The 26,844-nt window shown below is 39.0% G+C and overlaps 1 protein-coding gene across 1 annotated transcript in view; it reads left to right on the forward strand.

Annotated features, from left to right (window-relative positions):
• Positions 1–2,274: 2,274 nt before the first annotated feature.
• The window catches only part of DLD (dihydrolipoamide dehydrogenase), a 50,855-nt gene continuing 26,285 nt past the window's right edge, over positions 2,275–26,844 (forward strand). The window contains 8 exon segments of the mRNA XM_024742238.1: positions 2,275–2,402; positions 3,890–3,968; positions 11,276–11,355; positions 11,843–11,911; positions 12,479–12,548; positions 14,050–14,150; positions 14,441–14,584; positions 15,046–15,147. Of these exon segments, the coding sequence (XP_024598006.1) occupies positions 2,364–2,402; positions 3,890–3,968; positions 11,276–11,355; positions 11,843–11,911; positions 12,479–12,548; positions 14,050–14,150; positions 14,441–14,584; positions 15,046–15,147 (684 nt within the window). The 5' untranslated portion in view covers positions 2,275–2,363.

Below are 26,844 nucleotides of genomic sequence, written 5' to 3' on the forward strand. Positions count from 1 at the left end.
GAAAGGGAGCTTGTAGCCCCTCATTAGAAAATTTGGGCAACCAAGGTCCCAAGATACGACTTATACTAGATTACAGAGAAAGTGAAGAGCATTCAGGTCTAGAACTTTGGTCTCCTAATTGTCATTTCAGTTCTCCTCACTGCATTCTTTCCCATCTGTAAAATGGGTATGATAATAATGCTTACTGCCTGGAGCCCTCCTACAACTTGCTTGGATTTTAAGTCAAGCATCGCTTTCTTAGGAGAGCCTTCTGTCTCCAACTTACCTTCTCCCCAAAGCTGTTCTTTCTCCTATTTCTGTATTGACTGCCTATTTCTGTATTGCTTTCACTACCCACCCTGCCATCTAAGGTAGAAAGTTTGGAGCCATCATCATTGTTTCCTTCACTCTTAGTCTCACTTTCAGAATTGACAGAACTTGGTGATTGTTGCTAACCTTACTGGTGTCTCACCTGTATCCTTTTAGCACTCACTTTTTCTTTTCATGTTCACACAAACCCTTCTTATTGGAAGCACCAGGGTCTCTTTGCCTGAGAGATTTCTCCCGCTGTTGGTGCTCACTCAGCCCACTTACAGGGCAGGCCAGATGTGCCAGGGAGTTAAAATCCCTATGAGCAGTCCTCAACCAAAGCCTGATGGAAGTTGATGGATATATTTTGGGTAGGACAACTCTGAAGCATGCTGTATGCTGTCTTCCAGAGGTGTCCAATGAGTCTGAGACACAATTGCCCACAGTGGTAATCTAGTCATTAATGTAACTGAAATCGTTTCCATCTCTTTTCCATCCCCTACTGATGCTTTCTTGGTTCATCTCTCCAACAGACTTGTTGCACTCAAATGCTTGTCTCCAGGTCTGCTTCTAGATGTAGTCAAGTAAAACAGTGACTAATTAGATATTGGGATAAAGGGAAGAACTGAGAATGGCTACGATATTTTTTCCTATGTTTGACTGGCTATATGGAGGTATCATGAATTATAAATATAAAGGAGACAATATGTATTTAACATTTTAGATATTAGATAATTGCCATTGAGGTGCTGGCAGAACCGCCCAGTTGGATGTGTTCAGTAGACAGCTGAAAATATGGAATTGGAGTCCAGGAGAGAAGTAGAAACAGGAGCTGAGGATCTAGGAGTTATCATTATCAGTGTATGCAGGTGGGTGCTAAAGCCAGGAAAATGGTTAAGATGGCCAAAATGCTTATCTACAAAGGAAAGAAGAGGGAGAATGGATATTGAGTACAGAGTGGTAGCCTCTATAACAAACACTAAATATCATTCATATCTTCTCTCCTAAAACAGCTTGCCTCAGCAAGGAGTAATTTCTTTTTTTCTTTTCTTTTCTTTTTTTTTGGCCATGCTGCGCGGCTTAGGCGTATGGGATCTTAGTTTCCCAACCAGGGATGAACCTGGGCCCTTGGCATTGAGAATGCGGAGTCTTAACCACTGGACCGCCAGGGAACTCCCATTAATTTCTAATTAGTATCTAAATCCACAGTGCCTGGGCAGTAAACTTTCAAGAAATGTAGAATTAAGTTTTATCCACGCTATACAGAGTTATTGCAAAGCAAGGATCAGAACTTAGATCTCTGTGCTCAGTTCTGAAGACAATGGTTTTCAGTGTCTCTTAAAAAAGTATGATATCAACCCCCACCCCCCACCCATTCTAATTTGCTTCAACAGGGAGGTGTGTTTCCCATTTGAGGAGATAGAAGATAGTGTGTTTTCTAAACATTGCCAGTTACCTTAGTTACTTAGAGCAGGATGCCGGTGATACCATAGTCTTTGACTCCATCTCTTACATGGCATTTGAACTGAGGGAGAGATTATAAAGCAGTAATTAAGACTAAAGGCTTTGACTTGAGGGCTGCAGCTATCTGTCCTTGGTGAGACCTTGGGGGGGGTGTTTAACCTCTCAGGGCCTCATCCAAGAAGTAGAAATACTCGGAATCCTTCCTATAGTTAGGGTTAAAGTGAGATAGTGCCCGGAAAGTGCTGAGATTCCTCAGCCTAGCAGCATCAAGAACTGGTGAAACTTTACTTTTTGTAGTGTGCTTTAAGCAAACGATAGCTTTACGATAGCAAACGCCTTTCAAGTATTCTATAAGATCACATTGCAACCCCTGACACTTTCATTCCCCTAGAACGGTCCCTCATTCCCCGCTGCCCCAAAGCACTACGCGCCTTACGACAGTGTACGACGCCGAGCCTGACTGGTCCGCACGGCGCGGGCCAATCGCGCGGCGCCCGACCGATGACGTAGGCCGCGCTCGTGCATGCGCAGAGCTGGGAGACCTTGGCGAGGCGGCGGAGACGCTTAGTGGAGGTGAAAGCTTTTGGCGGAAAGGAAAGTCCAGCGGCAAGATGCAGAGCTGGAGTCGTGTGTACTGTTCTTTGGCTAAGGTGAGGGCCGACTGGGTGGGGTCGTGCTGAGCCAGAGGCACAGAGAGGTCCGCTGACGGGGTCCGGGACGCAGCCTAGGTGGTGGGGGTGGGAGAGGCCGGCGGCCAGGCCGGGACCAGCTGCGGCTCCACCCCTGAACCGGCTCAGCCCGGGCAGCGGTTCGGAGGCAGAGGTCTGGGCGGTGGAGAGGCCCCGCCGGTTGTATGACGGCCAGCAGTCACACACAGTTCCCTCCCAAGCCTGGGCCGTGGGGCCTGGCGGTCGCACGTAGGCCTTGCCCCCTTGGCGGAGGAAGTATGAGTCTACCTTGCCCCATATGGTCGACTCTTTTTCATAACTTTTGCTTATCCTCGGCCCGGCCCTGAGTGGCCTTTCTGTAGTGGACAGGTAACCTTGGGCCACCGCTTGAAAGACCCAGACCGAGTCAGCCCTAACACGTAGCCGTAGGAATTCCTCGAAGGTCCCGTAAGTGTTTGCAGTTTTAAGCTAGTGTGCATTGACTTCCCTCTTAGAAGCTCATATTTTTAATTGTAACAGGTTATTCTCAGGAAAGCTTTCCTTTTTCATTTATGTACCGAATACAGCCGAAGTGTATTTATGTGGGATCGTGCCTGGATACAATATTGATGCAGACCTTAAAAATAATACAGTAGTCAGACTCCTTTGTTTCAAAGATGAGTAGCTTATGTTTTCCGAAGTTAATGTAACATGCTAGGAGTTGTACTTTTAGTGAAAGGCAGAGCTGGGACTAAAACTCAGGACTGATACTTATTCTGCTGTTCTTTGGACCGCTGTCCTGACCTCAGGTGCAAGAATTGCCTTGAAATAGACAACGTTACTAGCTCAGTGTAGGTTTTGTCACTGCTTCCCATTTGCCTTCTGTGATAGGAGCTATTTGCTTTGTTCCTTTGTGCCTCACTGTTCTTAGGAAATAGTAGCCATCCACATTTAGAGGTTGTTGTAGAGATTATGATGCAGTTTGTAAAACCGTAGTAGCTCTTGAATATGAGTACATTACTTGGTGCATTTTTCTAAGGTATTTTGTCTCATTTTCTATTCCTGTTGGACGGTTCAGGTACATCTTCATAGGTTGTACATGGATCACGTGTAAAAGGGTTGCATAATGAAATTATCCAAGTACTTAAGCTAGAACTTTGAACACTTTAGTTATGACATTAAAATGATCCCTGGCACCAAAAGTTAGCCATGTTTCCTGAAAATTTAATAAAACTTACACCATTGAGTAACATGTTTTAGTTAGGTTAAATATGAAATGGGATGTTGACTGTTCATAATGAAAAGTGTGGTAAGCTGACTGTTTTTACAGAAGAGGAGAAATTGATGTGTAACCTCTGTGGCAATGGAAGATACATTAATAATCATTGCTTGATACATTTGCCTTAACTCATTGTTTTCAAGGATGTTCAGGAGTTCTATATTTTGAAATCATTTTACATAATAGGAACATTTTCTTTTCTTTGTTTCAGAGAGGCCATTTCAGTCGAATATCTCATGGTCTGCAAGGAGTTTCTGCAGTGCCACTGAGAACTTATGCAGATCAACCAAGTAAGTACTTAGTAAAACAGGTTTTCCTCATATTACCTCATATTTCCTTTGTGTTTAAATGTAAAAGCAAGTGAATGGTAGAGTAACTAATAATAAAGTAATCGGTCATAGAATTCATTTGTTCATATGTTTATTCACTTAAATGTTTATTGAGCATCTAGTGTGTTCTGGGTGGTGAATGAGGCAAAGCTCTACTGTTATGGAACTTATAGTCTGGTGGTAAAAGACAAACAGTACACAAGTAACAGGGAAATATTTTGGGAGGTCTTTGAAAACGAAAGCTGGTAATTGGGAGGTAAGGAGGCTATTTTAGATAGGGCGTCAGGGCTTTTCTGTGTAAGGGCCTGAGTAAAGTGAGGGAGTGAGGAGTTTGTTTCAGGCAGAGGGAAACAGCAGTGAGAAGGGTCTGAGGTGAGAATTCAGTTGTGAGGTTTAAGGAATTGCAAGAAGGCTGGTGTGGGTAGAGCAGAGACCCATAGAGTGTAAAAGCAGAGAGTTAGGCAGGGATCAGATATGGAGGGTTTTATAAGCCAGGCCAGGATTTTACTCCCAAGTGTGAGGGGAAACCACTGAAGGGTGTTGGGCAGAGGAGCGATTTTATATGTTTACACTTAAAAAGTTAGGCACTTCCACTGCAGGGAGCATGGGTTTTGATCCCTGGTAGGGGAACTAAGATCCTGCCTGCTGTGCTGTGTGGTCAAAAAAAAAAAACCCAAAAAACTTAATTCTGTCCACTGGGTAAGATTGAGTGTGTCAGTCGCTTAACATGGTTTAGAATTGTGAGAAATCTTTTTCCATGCTGAATGAAAATCTTGGTGGGCTTATCAAAAGCACGTTTTAAAGACTAGAAGAATGTACCCTGAAAGGAAGCTATGGACTGAATACTTTTTTCTTTATACTTTTCTATATTTTTGAAGTTTCTGTAAAGGATATGTACTTTATCTTTTAAAGTATTTAAAACAGGGAGTTAATGGGTTTATAGTAAGATACTTTGGCCTCCCATTACCAAGACTGTTGAGTATTTGAAATTGTCTGTTTTTTTTTTTTTTTTTTTTTTTTTTTTTTTTTTACTCTCACTGTTGTGACCTCTCCTGTTGCGGAGCACAGGCTCCAGACGCACAGGCTCAGTGGCCATGGCTCACGGGCGCAGCTGCTCCGCGGCATGTGGGATCTTCCCGGACCGGGGCATGAACCCGTGTCCCCTGCATCGGCAGGCGGACTCTCAACCACTGCGCCACCAGGGAAGCCCCTCTTTGTCTCTTTTGTTAAATGGGGTTATTACTTATTCTTCTCAGCTCAACAGGAGAAATATTAGATTTTCACTTCCAGAGCATGCAAGTAAGGACTTTCCATGGCTCATTCTGCGCCTTTGGTATTACATATTCAAGGAGGATTTATTCAGTACCTTCTATTTGCCAGGCAGTCCCTGGGCAGGAACTTAGATTGTAATGTTACGGGGATAACTGAGCACTCATGAATCCAATAATTTAGTGATCCCTTGACATCAAGTAAATTATAAATCCCTTAGTACCTATGTAGATTCCGTGCATAAAGTCTTTGGTTGCATGAAGTAAGAAGTGTTTTATGTACATACTTATATTTGTCTGAGGTGTTTATTTAATGTCTGTACTTTCCTCAAGAGTGCACACTTCATTAGGGCAAGGACTGATTTGTGACTGTTCGGCACCAAAAATGGTACAGTAGGTACTCAGTGCATATTTATTGAATAAACTCTGGGGCCATGTCTGTTTTAGTTATGCTCCATCACAAGCATCCAGTATGATGCCTGGTACACAGTGAGTACCCAGCAGCAACAGTGATATTAACTGATGCATTGATGGCTTACTCTGTCTCAGGTACAGTCTTTAATCCTTGTGGCTCTCCTAACAGGTGTGTGCTGCTTGTGTCTCTCCTACCAGGTGTGTGCTGCTATTTTCCCCATTTAGTGAATGCAGGAGCTGAGTCGAGAGAGCTTAGCTAGGAAATGACAGAGCTGGGGAAATTCTTCTGACTCTAGAGCTTACGCTCTTTATCCTTGTTCTGTTTGGCTTGCCTCGTTACATGAGTATTGCTTGACCAACTTGAGGAGTTGAAGCGTATTATGATACAGTCCCTGTTACAGCATCTGGGCGGTGTTTGAATATGAACCAAATTCATCAAGATTTGAAAAGTATTGTGTGTTGTTGATATGACCTGTTTCGTGACCGGAATAGACTTACAGCCCTTCATCAGTCACATTTGCTACGTTAATTTATTCATTCGTTATTTCAACAGATATGGAGTATCTACTGTGTGCCAGTTATTGGACTAGTTGCTGGGATACAACAGTGAACAGGACAGACAAGATGCAGCTGTATAGTTTACAGTCCACTGGGGAATATAAACATCCAACAAATAATTGTGATAAGGACTCCACTGAGTCCCAGTGCTCCCAACTGAGCATTGGGAGTTATGATATCTGTATATGGATCAGGAATGGCCACAGTTATTTTCTAAGGAAATGATGATATCTGAAAAGGGTTGGGGTGGGAGTGGGTATGGGAGGAGGTGTTCCAGGTAGAAAGACCTGTATGTGGGAATATTTTGAGGCGAGAAGGAGCATAGTGCATTTGAGGAGCCCGAAAAGGGCCAGTGTGGCTGAAATGTGTTGACGGTTGACTTCTCCAGGTTACAGAAGACCCTAACTCTTTATTTTAAGGGCAATTGGAGGTCATTGAAGTATTTTAAGCAGGGACGTGATATAATCAGATTTGTTTTTAAAGCTCGTTTTGGTTGCAGATCAGAGTTTTTATTGTAATAACTTTTTCTCTCGTTAGACTGTAAGAACCAGGGCTCTGTCGTTCATTGGTAGCCCAAGAGCTTAGAATTGTGTCTGTAATGTGAAATACTTGCTGTCAGTATTTATTTCTAGGTAGATGGGCCAGAATGTATGTGGGTGGACCAGCCCAATTCTGTGCGTGTAAGGTACCAGTAATTCATTATTGCTGAAGCTTAAACTGCATGATCTTGGTTGATAAGCAGAATGTGGTGGAAGATGAGGCTGGAGAAATAGCTATCTAAGAGATTTAGATGTGTATATAGGAACTTGGATTTTATCTACCAAGAGGCAGGGAAACCAACGAGCAAGAGAATAAAGTCCTAGTTGGGTTTTGGCAGGAGGTAACACCGTGGTAGCTGAGGAGGGTGGGGATGGGGACTGGAGGCTGCAGGACCAAAATTGGGAGAAGGATCTGAGAAGGGAAGAAACATGTGTTGAGTGCCGAGTGTGCACCTGGCATTCTCCCAGGATCTTGACATACCTTATCTCTCACCTCTCTACCCTGGGATGTAGATATTGCTGTCACTGTTATGCCTATGTTGCATCGAAGCCCAGAGAGATTAAATAATTTTCCCAAGAATTTAAGAGATGGTAGAGCTCATATTTGAACTCAGGTTTGTTTAACTTCAAATCCTTTCTTCTTTTACTGTGTTTCTCTTTCGTTATGGATTAGAGGGTTGTAGGGTTATCATCAGAAAGTAAAAGTATTAGAATTCAAGATTTTCTTTGAAGCTGAACTGTTTAGGGTGATCACAGGTAGAGGATGTGACTATGGAAATAGACTGAAGATTAAGGCTATTGATTATTTTATTGTAGTTTTTGTTTTGTTTTTTGGGTGTGGTTTTTTGTTTTGTTTTTTTTTGGCTGCACCATGCAACATGTGGGATCTTAGTTCTCCGACCAGGGATTGAACCAGTGCCCCCTGCAGTGGAAGTGCAGAGTCTTAACCACTGGACCGCCAGGGAAGTCCCAGGCTATTGATGATTTTAAAACAGACCCCCCCACCCCCATCAACAAAACAACAAGTAAACATTACAACAAGTAGCTCTTATACTCATTTAGTGAAATTGGTAATTAATAATTACTGCCTTACATTTCTTTTCCTATTCCTTTTTTTGTTTGTTTTAAAAATAATCTTGATTTATCTACATTTTGATATGTGCCTATTTCCCCTAACTATAACATAAGGTTTTTGAAGGTAGTGATGATTTCCTCATAGGGTAGGCATTCATGAAATTTGATTTCATTCTGATAATGAAGAGCTTCGTGTCATTTTAGTTGGAGTTCCTGATTGACCTGCAGATTATGGGATCATCTGAGTGTTTGAGAGGCATAATGGTGTAGGAGCATAGGCTTCAGAATCTAAAGAATATGGCTTGAATCCTGGCTGGATCAGTTACTAATTGTGCAACCTTATATAGGTTGTTTAGTTACCCTCAAGCCTTATTTTCTCCCTGTTAAATGGCAATAATAACTGTGTAACAGAGATGTGCCGAGGCTTAAATAAGACAACAGGAAGCATTTAGCTCACTACCTGGCATGTAAATTATCCAAGTGGCAGATAATATTGCCAACTGACTTCTTAAAACATGTGTTGTAATTTGTTGATGATTACAGTTGGTTTGTAACCGGACACCTTTATTTCAGTGGTAGCCTTGATAATGTGGTATCCTTAGTTTCTTCATAATGATATAATAAGTAACATTTGTAGAGTAACTTGTAGAGCACTTTTTCCTGCTTTTTCTTTCGGTTCATTTCATGGCGTTGACTAATTAAGTCAGTCACCTCTTATTGTACCCCAGTATTTCTTAAAGTATCAACCTGATAGCTTTCTCCTGGTATTTTACTGCCACCTGAAATGAAGATTGCTATCCAGCTGTCTTTTGCCGTTTTGGCTTAGTCATCGTTCTCTTATGCTATCAACTTGTATATCCTTTTCAGTTTTTCTTTTTCACTTTTAAAGGCTGATGCTAGTTTTGTAAAATTATATATTAAGTGTTCCCTAAATTAATGTATTTGGTTTAACTACTTTTCTATATCCTGATTTTTAAAACTGCTTTAAAATTGAGAAATGCTTCTTGACAAGGAGATGGTGAGTCAGAATCAGGTGTTGTAAACTGTCACTTACAAGCAGCCTTTGGTAAAGGTGAAAGCTAGCTGGTTGGTTTTTCCAGTATTTTATTATGAAAAATTTCAAACATTTAGAAAAGTTGCAAGAATTTTACAGTGAATACCCATGGATTCTTCACATTTTACTATACTTACATTATCACATATCTGTTCATTCATATACGTATCCATTCATTCTTCTTACTTTTCTGATGCGTTTCAAGGTGAATTGCAGACATTGGTGTACTTCCCCTAAATAATAGCTTATTTTTGAAGCTTTGCATTGGATATACCCTCCTATACTTTCAGTTGACAAATCTTCAGATGAAGACTTCTTTTTCCCTTCATCTTTGTGCTTCCTAGCACTTTAGTGGGATTCTGATGGAATGGTGCACTTAGTATCTTCAGTGCAAGGCAAACTGTTTTTTGGTGTTTTCTACAGTTTTTAAAAAGACCTAAGATGACACAGTAAATTGGGAAATAAAATGCAAGTATTTTGGCTTTTTTGTGTTTAAATTTAATCAACAAACATGTATATTATAACCAAAAAATTGTTTAAAAAATCAGCAAAGAAACATGTGGAGCTTGTATTTAGATTACTGTGAAATTAAAAATTAGGACCCAAACTAAGGGATATTGTTTAGGTCCTGATTTGGTTCAAGATTTGAAAATAGAAATACATTTTATTACATACTTAATTCTGAACATGAATGAGTGAACCAAGCATTGTGGCCAAAAAGCATAAATGGATCAGTAGAAATTGAAGCAATACTTTTATCATGTATTGGACCAGCTATATTTTTTTCATGTATTGGGTAATCCTAATTATCATCTGACATAACCAAGGAGAATCAGTACTATGATTTATTCAGTAGGACGATCCTTAGCTTTTGTGGATAACTGGGTTGGCTAACTTGTTAGTTGTCAAATAACATAGAGGTTATTTGATTCTGTTCAGGCCAGCAAAGGTCTTTTGAATGATACTACACTCCCATCCCCTAGGAGGTGTGGGTTTTGTGGGGGAGGGATGATAAGAAATTAAAATTGCTGTCTTTGTAGGTCAGAATATAGTTACTATACAGTGAATACTTACTATGTATGTTCCAGGTACTATGCTAAGCTATTTGCATACATTATTTATTCTGTATTACAGCCCTATGAGGTAGATTTTCTTGTACTGTTTATTTTGCAGATGAGTAAACTGAGGCTGAAGCAGGTTAAATTACTCATCTAAGGTCAGATAGCTAGTTATTATAAAGCTTGATTATTGCCCTTGGGGATAGGTGAAACGGAGGAATGGAGTAGTTTGAATAATGGAAATACCACTGGAAGGAGAGACAGAAAACTTAATTTTGTCTCTGCCACACGATTGCTAGATGACCTTGGGCAAGTTAATTGACCTCTCTGAACCCAGTGTTTTTTATCTGTGATATATCGGATATATGCCATCCTCACCTTCGTCCTAGGAAGTTCTGGGTAAAACATGGTAATATTTGTGAAAGTGTGTTAAAAACTGCTAAATGCTAGGTTGCAATGACAGTTGGGGGGTGGAGAAGGGAGACTGTCTCTAACTCTTAACAGTTATTGTTGCTTTATTTGATGTTGGATTGAGGAGAATGGGAATAATTGGACTTAATTTTACATTTGTATCATAATTATTATATTCCTCAGGCTACTGATGAAAGTTAATTTTCAGTTACTTATCTTTATATGATAAATGTCCAGAATAGTTCATTGAGTTCTGTTTAGCCTATTATCTTAAACTATACAAAATGTATCATTATTCAAATAAAGTTCAAAACGTATTTGCTGTGCATTATAGGGAAGCAGAGTTTTCCCCCTGATATCTTAGAAGTTAAGTACCTGAAAAGGATATAATCAGTCTTAAATTTATTGAGAGAACTAAAGTATTATACAAAATTATCTTATTTAATCCAAACATCAATCATTTAAGACAGTGTTATTGTTCCTATATGACAGAAAAATGAGGTCACTTAGTCACACAACTAATAAGTGACAGGAGCTGAGATTTGAAGCCAGGTATGTCAGATTCCAAAGCTCAGGCTGTTTCCTTCATACAGATGTGTTAGTAAATGCCTGTCTGTTATGAAACTATGGAATTTAGCAAGGTCAGTGGGTCCAAAACTCAGTTATATTTTGGTATGCTGTAATGAATAAATAGAAAACAAAATTTAAAAATCTGTGCCATTTTCAGTTATGTCAAAGAACATCAGGTACCTAGGAATGAATAGTACTGTGTAGAAAATGCTGATTATTTGTACTTTCTTGGAGGTGTAAAATGTAAGTTTTTTTTTAAATGTACTGTTTTTGGTCAATATTAAGCAATTTATTGTTTTGTATCAATTTGCTTTTATTGTAGTTGATGCTGATGTAACAGTGATAGGTTCTGGTCCTGGAGGATATGTTGCTGCTATTAAAGCTGCCCAGTTAGGCTTCAAGGTAAGGTTTAGGCTCAGACTAGGTGTTGATTCCTCTTCATTTGGCAAGAGTTGATCACATTCACAAAATACTTTGCAGGTAATTAATAATGGTAACTAATTTCTTAATTCTATAAATTATATTTAGGCCTGAGACTAATGAAGAGAGAGTTTATTCGACTGTAGTATTTTCATGAAATGCAAAGTGAAGTCATTATTTTTCCCCTCCCCCCAATACTTTTTTGTTTTGGCTTCTAATCACACTTCGGAAGATACAGTAATAGAGCCAAAAACATGTATTTGGTTGTTAAACAAAAATATCTTTTAGAATAATTCGCTTTTGGGTTAGTATTATTCAAATAATAAATTATAAAGGAGTCTATTTCATTCTCACAAACACAGCTTCAGTAGCATGTTTTGTAGAAGAATTAAGACAGATACATTTGGAATTTTAGTGAACTGAAACATTGCAGGTTATGTGCAGTAAATAATGTTTTCTTTGGTTGTAGGCCGTCTGCGTTGAGAAAAATGAAACACTCGGTGGAACTTGCTTGAACGTTGGTTGTATTCCTTCTAAGGTGAGCATATGTTTTGTGCAGTGCAGAAATTTTTTCATTAGCCACCAGCTAGAAGGATATATTGAGATTAGAATATTAAACTAATACAGTTATTAAAAAATAAACCAGGGATGATAAAAACATGTTTTTCCCTTGTTAAGAGTACTGTCTTCAGTCTGCCATACATTCCTGAAATAAATTCCTTGTCTCAGAATGCCTAGCCTTTGAGCTAGGCTCTGATGACAGACTCTGATGTTCCACTTTTTTTCTTTTTAGCTTTCCTTTACAGTGAAACAGATAATAGGTAGTAAATTCTTCTTTTAGGCCCTTTATATATGAAAATATGACTGATTTTTTAACCTGCCTTTCTGAAGTGTGTATTTAATTCATTGCTTTTAAAGAAAGTAGTTTTTTCATTCTTGTTTGTTGAACGTTTAAGTCGTTATTGTTTGTCTTAGATTAATTATGTAAGAACAAACTGAATTGGTGTAGTCCTATATGCTATTTCACGTAGAGAATGTCATTTTGTAAGTGGTTTTTGATTACATATAGTTTGTGAAATTTGATAATTGAGTCTATTTCCTTTAGGCTTTATTGAATAACTCTCATTATTACCATATGGCCCACGGAAAAGATTTTGCATCTAGAGGAATTGAAAGTATGTATACCTTTCATATTTAGCAATATTATCACTTAACTTGACTCTTCTGGCTTAACTTGACTTGTGTCTCATGAGTGTGTAATATATGTTCAGTGAGGGAAGAGTAAGAAAAAGATCTTAATGTGAGAAGATTTATTTAAGAAAGAAGGCTTAAATTCATATTCCTACTATGACATCTTGTGTTCCTTTGCTAATGTGTGTGAGTCTGTGTGTGTGTGTGTATGTGTGTGTGTGTGTGAGAGAGAGAGAGAGGGAGGGAGAGAGGAGTCAGTTTTTATTTCCCTGAAACCTAGAGATCATTGGGAGGTGCTGGATTCCTGAGTGCCATGGGCAAATAATGGTGAAGGAAGCAAAGTCTCCTTAAGTTGTTGGTAGTGGAAAGAGGTGCAGGGAGAGGGGGAAGGATGCAGCATAGTGGAAAAGAAGGACATTTCATAACGTTTTAATTTGTTACGTCATATCTCCTGCCATTCTTTTTGGACTGTTTTCATTTCATCCTTTTTCTCCAATTATTGTTGTTTACAGATATATATAGATATAGAAATATATAGAGATATAGATATATTGATATATTGTTTGGCCCTTCTAGGAAGGGCCAAAACACACCTTGGTTGGAGGGGGGGGTGTTAATTGATTTTCCTTCATTTATTTCTTTGTAGCGGTAGGTTTCTGAAAGATTGGGCTGTAGTGTAGGCAGGCAGGAAGGTATAGGAGTGATGTAAATACATTAAAGCAAATATATTAAGCTAGATGAAAAGTAGAATCAAAACTCACTTTCTGTACCCACAAAGGAAAGAAGAGACAGGGTTAGTCAAAGACGTGCATTGTAGGTAAAGCTTCATGTTCTAGCTCTGTGACTTTAGGTAAATCACATCTCTCAGGGCCTCTCTTTCCTCATCTTTAAGATAATGTGTTGGTTGCATGAGCTGATTTCTGAGGTATTCTTACATGTAATGTTCTGTTGAGTTTGAGTTGCTTTATCTTCTGAGTTGCTTCAGAGTTTTCTTCTGAATTAACTGAGTGAGTAAAATCTAGTTTATTAAATTCTTTTATATTAAGCTTCTGTATTTGAAGTTTTCAAATGTGTATTTTTAGTAGTTTCATGAAATTTACCCTTTTGTTTGCAACTTCCAGTGATGTTTTACTTTGTCATTTTTATCAATACTTAAATTTAAATCTCTTCCAGATTTATAGTTATCATATGGTGTTTGGAGAATATATTGTTATAATGGGTATAATGTTTTATTTTGGACTTGGTTTTTTCTGAAGGTGGACTTTTTACAGTGTGTAATAGGTTCTGTTATTGTGATAGGATGCTGTTTGCCTTTTGCCAGCTATGATTATTGTATCAGTTATTAGAGTAAATATTTTTAATACTGCCTTTTATACAGTTCTGTAAGCATTAGGCTGCAGTTTTTTAGACCTTGATTAGTGAAAAATATCACACATTGCTTCAGGAATTTAGCTATGGACTAAAGATTTATTTAACAAATTACAGTGTCTGAAGTTCGCTTGAATTTAGACAAGATGATGGAGCAGAAGAGTAATGCAGTAAAAGCTTTAACGGGTGGAATTGCCCACTTATTCAAACAGAATAAGGTCAGTGTGTTTAATGTTCAAATTTTTGCTTTATTTTATATACACCTTAACATTGCTTTATGCTCACAGTGATGTTATTAGAACTTTGCTGCTGGAGAATATTTAATTTAAAACAGTATGTTAACCTGAAATAGATTTCCCTGATACATAGAACAAAACGTTTGCTGTTCCATACGTAGCGAAGTATTTGGTATTGGATAAATTATTTAATAGTTTTTTCTTATTAATCATATTTGTTACTCGAAAAAATTATTTTAAACTTTGTGATTTATAAACATTATTTTATAAAGGTTGCTCATGTAAATGGATATGGAAAGATAACTGGGAAAAATCAGGTCACCGCTATGAAAGCCGATGGCAGCACTCAAGTTATTGATACAAAGAACATTCTTATAGCCACAGGTTCAGAAGTCACTCCTTTTCCTGGAATTACGGTATTTACATGTTTTACAACTGTCACAACCTTCCTACAGAAATATGTTTTATAAACGACTTTATGCTCTTTATGAACTTTGAATGACAGATCTCTGACTGAAGTACTATATGTTGACAGTCATTCAGCTTTGGAAAATTGCCTGTCTTTATTCTGCAGTGATCGTGACCAGAAATAGAACACTGTATATTAAGATATATTTCAATTCAATATGAAGTTAAAATTGACCGTTTTGTCTTGAAATGCTGAATGATAAATTTTTAAGTGAGCTTTTTTTTTTTTTTTTGTAAGTGAGCATTTTTAAGGGGTTTTGTTAAAATTGAGTCTATGGATAAAAGTCGTAAGTAGCTCAAAGCAAATAAATGACTTAGTATTTTTAGTGATTATACTGAGTGAGATCACAGTTTATAATCAGTAGGTTTTTCCAAATAATTTTGATTGTATCTTTTTTTTAAATTACAGATTGATGAAGATACAGTAGTGTCATCTACAGGTGCTTTGTCTTTAAAAAAAGTTCCAGAAAAGATGGTTGTCATTGGTGCAGGAGTAATAGGTGTAGAATTGGTGAGTTTTGTTTATTTATTTATTTTTTACATCTTTATTGGAGTATAATAGCTTTACAACAGTTTTTTTGTTACTGAGGTGAGTGATGTTTTTTTCTGCCCCTTATTACTTGGAGTTGGACAGGACTTAGTGGTGCTCTGTTTGATTCTTTGTATAACATCACAGATCAGCATTGAGGGTTTTTTTTGTTTTCTTTTTTAAATATTTATGTACATCCATTTGTTTTTAATTTTTATAATTTTTTTAGAAAAATTTGTGGCTGCTTTGGGTCTTCATTGTTGCATGCGGGCTTTCTCTAGATGCGGCGAGCAGGGGCTACTCTATGTGGCAGTGCGCAGGCTTCTCATTATGTTGGCTTCTCTTCTTGCAGAGCACGGGCTTCAGTAGTTGCGGCACGCGAGCTCAGTAGTTGTGGCTCACAGGCTCTAGAGCGCAGGCTCAGTAGTTGTGGTGCACGGGCTTAGTTGCTCCCCGGCATGTGGGATCTTCCCGGACCAGGGATCAAACCCGTGTTCCCTGCATTGTCAGGCGGATTCTTAACCACTGCACCACCATGGAAGTCCCAGCATGGAGTTTTGCTTAGACACTTATCTAGTAGTAAAGAATTTTCAAGGCAACCTATTTAAGTAATCATTAGTCATTAGGACATTCTCTTTTGTTTTGAAATCTGCTTCCCTGTATCTTTCACATTTCCTATTCCCTAGAACTGGACTGATTTTTAAAAATCTACCAGCCCTTCAGGTATTTAAATCTGACAGCCCTTCGACCCTTCAGCAGACAGCTCTCATTCTGAGTGAATTACATTTCAGATAAAGACATGACTTATGTGACCTGATTCTTCCCTGCCCCTGCATCCTCATCTCGATCCCTCTTAACTCAAGTTTTAGAAATGTCAGACTACTTGAAGTCCGCTGAATACTGTGCTGTCTCCTACCTTTTCGCTGCCTGGTTCTCCTTTCTTGTCCATCTGGCAGATTTCATGTTTGTCCAGTGACCTCTATCCATTTTAGGAGTCCTTTTCCAGGGCCGTTTTACCTTGTAATCGCCAAGAATGGCTCTACTTCTGAAATCACAAATCCAGACATTTTATTCTCTAACCATAAGCTCCTTTCCTCTTATTAAGTTATTCCTCAGGTAGACAGGTTCTGTAACTTAATCAAGTTTTCTAGTCCCTAGATCTCTCTTCTGATTTTGCTCTCTGCCTTTATCCCATCTTGACTGCTTTCCCGAGCAGGTTAGATTCTATAATGTTTCACTTTAATCACTTCATTACAGGTGTTCTTGAGTCTCTTGCCTTGCTATTCTGTCATATCTGCTTGGCAAAACTAGTCCTGGTTGAATTCAGCTGTCTGTCTTTTTATGGTATACCCAGGATACTGACTACACCAGGAGAAAGACAGGCACCCTGCAGATTAGTACCTGTGTAAATTTTTGGCCACAGGTCTCAATAAGATCCTCAGCCTTGCTGACAACTCCATTATTTCCTTAGCTGGTACACTCTCCTGGTGCCTGCCGTGGTTGTTTCATTTCCCACTCATCTCAAACCTCTGCCAGCACAGCGTCTTCCCCTGCTTGCAGATGACCTTGTTTCCTAATTCCGCATAAGAGAAACCATCAGGTGAGAACTCCCTCAGCCTGATGCCCCAGATTTCAAAATATTTTTACCCATTGTTACACTTGTTCTCGTGATCTCTGTTGTAACTCTCGAAGTGCTTTTTTCCCTAAGACTGAGCCCTTCACCTGTCCTTGGTAGTGCATCATCTCCTGCCTTCTTGGGGACTTTGTTGTGATTTTTTTTTTTTGTATTTTTTTTTAGTCTTCAAACTCTCTATTTTTGCTTCCTTATTTACGTTTAAACGTGCTTCTCTGTGGGCACCTGTGTGCATTCACACATGCCAAGATGCCTTTGCACTCACAGACACAGGCTGTGTACACATAAGTAAGCCTTTTTTTGATCCTGTGTCCTCCTTCAGTTGCTAATTTCCCTCCCACCTTCTCTTCACAACCAGACTTCTTGAAAGAGATGCCCACACTCTGTTTCATCAGTTTCCACTCACTTCTTCGTCCATGGCTTCTTGTGCCATCAAATTGCTCTTGACAGGGCATGAATGGATTTATTGCTCAATCCAGTGGACTGTTTTCTTCACTGCTTTATTTGGTAGCAAACAGCATTGCTGATTTTCTTGCGTTTGAAACTTTTCCCTTAACTTCTCTGATCAAACCACACTCTGTGGGTTTTCCAGCTACCCTTTGGGCTGACTCCTCATTCTTCCCTTTCTCAGCCTTCCCTTTAATTGTTAGTCTTACTCTGGATTCTGTCTCGGATCTATTCCAGACCCTTTTTGTCTTTCCACAGAATATTCTCTTTCCTCTTACCTCAGTTACACAAGGACTCAAAAATATTTGCAGCCTAATCCTTTCTCCTTGCCTCTGAATTTTTATATCTGAATACTTACCAGCATCTCTGTTCGTAGGTCTCACAGGCACTCAGTTCAGTAAGTGCCTCTTAACCTTTCTCTCCCTCTTTCACTCCCCAAAATAAAACAAAGCCTGTTTCTTTTCTAACATTTCCTATTTCTGAGTGGTACTGCCATCTATCTGGAGGCCTAAAGAAGTTTGGAAACTATATGTGACCTCTCCCATGCTTTTGTGTCACATATTGAGTCAGTCCCTGGATTGTAATGTGATACTACCTGTTAGGTGGCTCATGAATATATCCTCTTCTTTTTTTTTTTTTTTTTCGGTACGTGGGCCTCTCACTGTTGTGGCCTCTCCCGTTGCGGAGCACAGGCTCCGGACGCGCAGGCTCAGCGGCCATGGCTCATGGGCCCAGCCGCTCTGCGGCATGTGGGATCTTCCCGGACGAGGGCACGAACCTGTGTTCCCTGCATCGGCAGGTGGACTCTCAACCACTGTGCCACCAGGGAAGCCCCTCTTCTTTTCATGTATCTACTTAGATCCCAGTTCATGCCAAGGTCATGTCTTACCCTGGGTTTCTCTTACTTCTTTAACTTTTTCTAATCTGTTTTCCCCAGAGTGGCTGAAGTGATTTTTCTGTAACACAAATGTAATTATGTCTCTTCCCTGCTGAAAACGCTTCAATGACTCATTATAGCTGTTAGGATAAGTACAAACTCTTAAATGTTGGTTGGTGCTGGCTCAAATCTCCAGCCTCATTTCTAACCCCTTTCCCTCTCAAACTATGTTCAAGGTATAGTGAAATATCAGTTCCTGAACAAGCTGCATTCTTAATCTGTAGGTAGACCTTCCTTCTGTTTGGAACATTTCATCCCTCTACAAGTTACTGCACTTTCTGAGCCCTTCCCTGCCTACCTAGATGGCCTTAGGTACCCTTGCTGAGTGTTCCATTGCAGCCTATACTTCTTGTTCTAGCATTTATCTTGCTTTCTTGATGTTACTTGTTCACTTGTCTCTCTTTCATTAAATCATAAACTCCATGAGGGTAGACATGCTGGCTGTTTCATTTACTGTGTGTCTTTAGGCTCTAGTGTAGTGGCTGATCTATAATAAGTACTCATGTATTAGCTTTTATTATTGCTCTATAAACATTTGTTGATATAATAAATACCTTTCAGATGTCAGCTTAGAAGTTACCTTTTTAGTGGAGACTTCTGTTTAAGAGAGCTCAGGTCTTTCCTTCTTCGAGTCTTCAGTATAATGTGTCTGCATCTTTGCATCATCTACTAATAATAGTATATTGAATCTATTTGTTTATGTCTGTCTTTTTTATAGGACCATAAGCTCCTTAAAGGCAGAGATTGAGTTTTATTCATATTTAAATTTCCATTGCTTTTCTTTTTTTGTTGTTTTTTGTTTTGTTTTGTTTTCTTGTCTGCACCACGCCGCCGCACGCGGGATCTTAGTTCCCCGACCAGGGATTGAACCCGTGCCCCCTAGAGTGGAAGCACGGAGTCTTAACCACTGGACCACCATGGAAGTCCCTGATACTACAGTCTTTAACCAGTTATAAACATAACTGAATACCTTGCTGATACCAAAATATGCTACATTAACCAGCCCAGAAAAACTTCTAGAAAATAAAGTGTGGGTTGTTTAAATGACCTGTTTGAAACACTTGTGGTAATGTCTAATGATTGTCAAAGCAGCTGTTTAAAAATCTCTTCTAGTATTTAGCAGAGATTGACCTCTGCCCCACATTTCAGTCTATTCCTTTTTCTTTTATTTTTTAACTTTTTATTTTATATTGGAGTATAGTTGATTAACAATGTTGTGTTAGTTTCAGGTGTACAGCATAGTGATTCAGTTATATGTATATATTTATTCTTTTTCAAATTCTTCTCCATTTAGGTTGTTATTATATTGATATATATTGATCAGAGTTCCCTGTGCTATACAGTAGGTCCTTATTGGTTATCCATTTTAAATATACTAGTATGTACATATCAATCCCAAATTTCCTAACTTCATTTGTATATTTCTTTTCTCGACCTCACATATGAGCGATATCATATGATATTTGTCTTTCTCTGTCTGACTTCATTCAGTATGACAATCTCTAGGTCCATCCATGTTGCTGCAAACTGCATTATTTCATTCTTTTTATTGGCTGAGTAATAACTCCTTTGTATACATGTACCACATGTTCTTTATCTATTCATCTGTCAGTGGACATTTAGGTTGCTTCCATGTCTTGGCTATTGTAAACAGTGCTGCAGTGAACATTGGGGTGTACGTATTCTTTTGGACCATGTTTTTCTCTGGATATATGCCCAGGAATGGGATTGCAGGATCATATGGTAGCTTTATTTTTAGTTTTTTAAGGAGCCTCCATACTGTTCTCCACAGTGGCTATACCAATTTACATTCCCACCAACAGTGTAGGAGGGGTCCCTTCTCTACACGCCCTCTCCAGCATTTATTGTTTGTGGATTTTTTGATGATAGTCATTTTGACTGGTTTAAGGTGATATCTCATTGTAGTTTTTTTTAAGACTTTTTTTTTTTTGATTTGGATCATTTAAAAATCTTTATTGAATTTGTTACAGTATTGCTTCTGTTTTATGTTCTGGTTTTTTTGGCGCGAGGAGTGTGGGATCTTAGCTCCCCCACCAGGGATTGAACCTGTACCTCCTGCATTGGACTGCCAGGGAAGTACCCCTCATTGTAGTTTTGGTTTGTGTTTCTCTAATAATTAGTGATGTTGAGCATCTTTTGATGTGCCTCTTGGCCTTCTGTATATCTTCTTTGGAGAAATGTCTGTTTAGGTCTTCTGCCTATTTTTTTTGTTTTTTTTTTGTTTTTTTGTTTTTTTTTTGTTTTTTTGTTTTTTGTGGTACGTGGGCCTCTCACTGCTGTGGCCTCTCCCGTTGCGGAGCACAGGCTCCGGATGCACAGGCTCAGCGGCCATGGCTCATGGGCCCAGCTGCTCCGCAGCATGTGGGATCTTCCCGGACCGGGTCACGAACCCGTGTCCCCTGCATCGGCAGGCGGACTCTCAACCACTGCGCCACCAGGGAAGCCCCTGCCTATTTTTTGATTGGGTTGTTTGTTTTTATGATATTAAGCCCTATGAGCTGTTTGTAAAGTTTGGAGACTAATCTCTTGTCTGTTGCATCATTTGTAAATATTTTCTCCCATTCTGTGGGTTGCGTTTTCATTTTGTTTGTGGTTTCCTTTGCTGTGCAAAAGCTTTTGAGTTTAATTAGGTCCCATTTGTTTTTGTTTTTATTTCAGTTAGTCTGGGAGACGGATTGAGAAAGATATGACTGTGATTTATGTCAGGGAGTGTTCTGCCTATGTTTTCCTCTAAAAGTTTTATGGTGTTCAGTCTTACATTTAGGTCTTTAATCCATTTTGAGTTTATTTTTGTGTACGATGTTAGAGTATTTTAATTTCATTATTTTTACATGTAGTTGTCCAGTTTTCCCAGCACCATTTATTGAAGAGACTGTCTTTCCTCCATCGTATAGTCTTGCCTCCTTTATTGTAGATTAATTGACCATAGGTGCATGGATTTATTTCTGGGCTTTCTGTCCTGTTCCATTAATCTATATTTCTATTTTTGTGCCAGTACCATACTGTTTTGATAACTATAGCTTTGTAGTATAGTCTGAAGTCAGGGAGCCTGATTCCTCCAGCTCCATTTTTCTTTCTCAAGATTGCTTTGGCTATTTGGGTCTTTTGTTTCTCCATACAAACTTTAAGATTTTTTTGTTCTAGTTCTGTGAACAGTGCTTTTGGTACTTTGTTAGGGATTGCATTGAATCTGTAGATTGCCTTTGGTAGGATAGTCATTTTGACAATATCGATTCTATCCAAGAACATGGTATATCTCTCCATCTGTTGTGTTGTCTTCGATTTCTTTCATCGGTGTAGTATAGTTTTCAGAGTACAGGTGTTTTATCTCCTTAGGTAGGTTTATTCCTAGGTATTTTATTCTTTTTGCTGTGATGGTAAATGGGATTGTTTCTTTAATTTCTCTCTCTGATCTTTTGTTGTTAGTGTATAGAAATGCAACAGATTTCTGTGTATTAATTTTGTAACCTGCAACTTTACCGAATTCATGATTATGGGCTCTAGTAGTATTCTGGTACAGTCTTCAGGATTTTCTATGTATAGTATCATGTCATCTGCAGACAGTGACAGTTTAACTTCTTCTTTTCCAGTTTGGATTCCTTTTATTTCTTTAGGAATTCATGATTATGGGCTCTAGTAGTTTTCTGGTACAGTCTTCAGGATTTTCTATGTATAGTATCATGTCATCTGCAGACAGTGACAGTTTAACTTCTTCTTTTCCAGTTTGGATTCCTTTTATTTCTTTTTTTTTTTCTTTGATTGCTGTAGCTAAGACTTCCAAAACTATGTTGAATAAAAGTGGTGAGAGTGGACATCCTTGTTTTGTTGAGTATGATGTTAGCTGTAGGTTTGTCATATATAGCCTTTATTATGTTGAGGTATGTATGTTCCCTCTATGCCCACTCTCTGTAGAGTTTTTATCATAAATGGGTGTTGAATTTTGTCAAAAGCTTTTTTTTCATCTATTGAGATGATCACATGGTTTTTATTTCTCAGTTTGTTGATGTGGTGTATCACACTGATTGATTTGTGGATACTGAAAAATCCTTGCATCCCTGGGATAAATCCCCCTTGATCGTGGTGTATGATCCTTTTAATGTATCCTTGGATTCAGATTTGCTAGTATTTTGTTGAGGATTTTTGCATCTATGTTCATCAGTGATATTGGCCTGTAATTTTCTTCTTTTGTGGTATCTTTGTCTGGTTTTGGTATAAGGGTCATCACCCTCAGAATGAGTTTCAGAGTTTTCCTTCCTCTGCAGTTTTTTGGAACAGTTTCAGAAGTGTAGGTGTCACCTCTTCTCTAAATGTTTGATAGAATTTGTCTGTGAAGCCATCTGGTCCTGGATGTTTGTTTTTGGGTAGTTTTTAAGTCACAGTTTCAATTTCGGTGCTTGTGATTGGTCTGTTCATATTTTCTATTTCTTCCCGGTTCAGTCTTGGGAGATTGTACCTTTCGAAGAATTTGTCCATTTCTTCCACGTTGTCCATTTTACTGGCATATAGTTGCTTGTAGTAGTCTCTTATGATCCTTTGTATTTCTGTGGTATCAGTTGTAACTTCTCCAGTTTCATTTCAAATTTTATTGATTTGAGTCCTCTCCTTTTTTTTTCTTGACAAGTCTGGCTAAAGGTTTATCAGTTTTACCTTTTCAAAGAACCAGCTTTTAGTTTCATTGATCTTTGCTGTTGTCTGTATTTCATTCATTTCTGCTCTGATCTTTAGTTCTTTCCTTCTACTAACTTTAGCTTTTGTTTGTTCTTTCTCTAGTTGCTTTAGGTGTAAGGTTAGGTTGTTTGGGATTTTTCTTACTTCCTGAGGTAAGACTGTATTGCTGTAAACTTCTGTCTTAGAACTGCTTTTGCTGCATCCCATAGGTTTTGGATTGTTGTGCTTTTGTTTTCATTTGTCTCTAGGTTTTGTTGTTATTTTGTTTTGTTTTGTTTTTGCCAAGCTGGGCGGCATGTGAGATCCTAGTTTCCTGACCAGGGGTCCATCCATTGGTTGTTCAGTAGCATATTGTTTACCCTCCGTGTGTTTGTGTTTTTTAGTTTTTTTCTTGTAGTTGATTTCTAATCTCGTAGTGATGTGGTTGGAAAAGATGCTTGGTATGATTTCAGTTTTCTTAAATTTACCGAGGCTCGTTTTGTGACCCAGCACATGGTCAGTTCTGGAGAATATTCCACGTGCCCTTGAGAAGAATGTGTATTCTGCTGCTTTTGCTTTTTTTTTTTTTTTTTTAATAAATTTATTTATTTTTGGCTGCGTTAGATCTTCGTTGCTGCACACAGGCTTTCTCTAGTTGCGGCGAGTGGGGGCTACTCTTTGTTGCGGTGCACAGGCTTCTCATTGAGGTGGCTTCTCTTTATTGTGGAGCACGGGCTCTAGGCGCGCGGGCTTTGTAGTTGTGGCTCGCGGGCTTAGTTGCTCCGCGGCATGTGGGATCTTCCCGGACCAGGGCTTAAACCTGTGTTCCCTGCATTGGCAGGTGATTCTCAACCACTGCACCACCAGGGAAGTCCCCATTCTGCTGCTTTTGGATGGAATGCTCTCTAATTATCAATTAAGTCCATCTGGTCTAATGTGTCATTTAAGGCCTGTGTTTGTTTGCTGATTTTCTGTCTGGATGATCTGTCCATTATGAAAATGGGGTGTTAAAAGTCCTCCACTATTATTGTGTTAGTGTCGATTTCTCCCTTTATGGCTGTTAGTATTTGCTTTATGTATTGAGGTGCACCTATGTTAGGTGCATATATATTTACAATTGTTATATCTTCTTCTTGGATTGATCCCTTGATCATTATGTAGTGTCCTTCTTTGTCTCTTATAACAGTCTTTATTTTAAGGTCTATTTTGTCTGATACAAGTATTGCTACCCCAGCTTTCTTTTGATTTCCATTTGTGTGGAATACCTTTTTCCATCCCCTCACTTTCAGTCTGTATGTGTCCCTAGGTCTGAAGTGGGTCTCTTATAGACAGCATATACACAGGTCTTGTTTTTGTATCCATTCAGCAAGCCTGTGTCTTTTGGTTGGAGCATTTAATCCATTTACGTTTAAGGTAATTACTGGTATGTATGTTTCTATTGCCATTTTCTTAATTGTTTTGGCTTTGTTTTTCTAGGTGTTTTTTCTTCCCTTCCTCTTTTGTTTTCTTCTCTTGTGGTTTGATGACCATCTTTAGTGTTGTGTTTGGGTTGCTATTTCTCTTTTGTGTTTGTACGTATTGTAGGTTTTGGGTTTGCTCTGCCCATAAGATTTTGATATAGCCGTCTATATATGTATAAGGTTGTTTTAAGTTACTGGTCTCTTTCTTGCCTAGAGAAGTTCCTTTAGGATTTATTGGAAAGCTGGTCTGGTTTTGCTGAGTTCTCCTAGCTTTTGCTTGTCTGTAAAGCTTTTGATTTCTCCATCAAATCTGAATGAGAGCCTTGCTGGGTAGAGTATTCTTGGTTGTAGGTTCTTCCCTATCATCACTTTAAATATATCGTGTGACTTTCTTCTGGCCTGCAGAGTTTCTGCTGAGAAATCAGCTGATAACCTTATGGGAGTTCCCTTGTATGGTATTTGTCATTTTTCCCTTGTTGCTTTTAATATTTTTTCTTTGTGTTTAATTTTTGGCAGTTTGATTACTGTGTGTCTTGGTGTGTTCCTCCTTCAGTTTATTCTGCCTGGGACTCCCTGTGCTTCCTGGACTTGGGTGACTGTTTCCTTTCCCGTGTTAGGGAAGTTTTCAGCTATTATCTCTTCAAATATTTTCTCAGGTCCTTTCTGTCTCTCTTCTCCTTTTGGGACCCCTATAATGCGAATGTTGGTGCGTTTAATGATGTCCCAGAGGTCTCTTAGACTGTTTTCATTTCTTTTCATTCTTTTTTATTAATTCTGTTCACACTGTGATTTCCACCATTCTGTCTTCCAGGTCAGTTATCCGTTCTTCTGCCTCACTTATATTCTGCTTTTGATTCCTTTTAGTGTATTTTTCATTTCAGTTATTGTTCATTTGTTTGTTCTTTAGTTTTCTAGGTCTTTGTTAAACATTTCTTGTGTCTTCTTGATCCTTGCCTCCATTCTTTTTCTGAGATCTTAGATCATCTTCACTATCATTATTCTGAATTATTTTTCTGGTAGGTTGGCTGTCTCCACTTCTCTTCGTTGTTCTTATGGGATTTCATCTTTTTCCTTCATCTGGGACAAATTCCTCTGCCATCTCCTTTTGACTGACTTTCTGTGATTGCAGTTTCCATTCCGTAGGCTACAGTATTGTGGTTCTTGCTTCTGTTGGCTGCCCTCTGGTGGATGAGGCTGTCTAAGAGGCTGGCAGGCTTCCTGATGGGTGGGGATGTGTTCCCGTCCTGTTGGTTATTTGGCCTGAGGTGACCCAGCACTGAAGCCTACAGGATGTTTGGTGGGGCTGATGGCTGCCTCCAGGAGGGCTCGTGCCGATGGATACTCCCCAGAACTGTTGCTGCCAGTGTCCTTGTCCCCGCAGTGAGCCACAGCCACCCCCTGCCTCTGCAGGTGACCTTCCAATACTAGCAGGAAGGTCTGGCCCAGTCTCTTATGGAGTCACTGCTTTTTTCCCCTTGGTCCTGGTGTGCATGAGATTTTGTGTGTGCCCTCCAGGAGTGGAGTTTCTCTTTCCCCCAGTTCTGTGGAAGTTCTGTGATCAAACCCCACTGGCCCTCAAAGCCGGATTCTCAGGGGACGACTCCTTCCGCTCCCGGACTCCCAGGCTGGGAAGCCTGTCATGGGGCTCAGAACTTTCACTCCTGTGGGAGAACTTCTGTGGTATGATTGTTTTCCAGTTGTGGGTCACCCACCAGTGGGTATGGGATTTGATTTTATCTCGATTGTGCCCCTCCTACTGCCTTGTTGTGGCTTCTTTGTCTTTTGATGTAGGGTATCCTTTTTGGTAGGTTCCAGCATTTTTTAGTTGATGGTCATTGAGCAATTAGTTGTGATTTTGCTGTTTCCATAAGAAGGGGGTGATCTCACGTCCTACTCTACCATCTTGAGCTAATCTCCAGAATCTGTTCTTCTTTAGAATCTATTCTTTTCCACCTTTGGCTGTACTCTTATGCTAATTAAGTTCCCAGAGTTTACTGATGGACTGTCTCTGTTATCCAAACTCTGTGATCTAATTTGATTAGGGAGTTAATTCATCCAAAGTCATTTGTTGTTGTCTTGGGCTTCACTTCTCGCTTAATGATATTTCTTCAGTTCACTCCACTCTGAAAATTGTTCTCACGGATAAGAAAAGCAAGAAAAAAGGAATAATAATAGATTTACTTTCTTTTGTTAAACAGTATAATAATATCCCAAGCAGTAATTCTATTTCCTCCATCTCTGCACTTTTGCTTTAGGTTTTTTACAAGCCTTGGGTCATTCCAGATATCTTGCCACAATGTTTTAGGTGTCTGTTACCATATTGAATTAGTTTTCACGTGTCATTTTGAAAATTTAGGCTTATCAGAGAATTTACTGTGTAGTCATACATATCTCTTTACTTTCTCATAAAGTTAGTCATATGACTTCTATTTTTTATTTATACTTCTTGTTCCTTCTTCCATTACAGTTTAATGTAGTGCTTTCAAGAACATAGGTTTTGGAATCAGATATAAATTTGAATTTTAGCTTTGCCT

The sequence above is a fragment of the Neophocaena asiaeorientalis genome, unplaced genomic scaffold (genome assembly GCF_003031525.2).
Source record: "Neophocaena asiaeorientalis asiaeorientalis breed wild unplaced genomic scaffold, Neophocaena_asiaeorientalis_V1.1 scaffold373, whole genome shotgun sequence".
Taxonomy (NCBI): Eukaryota; Metazoa; Chordata; class Mammalia; order Artiodactyla; family Phocoenidae; genus Neophocaena; species Neophocaena asiaeorientalis.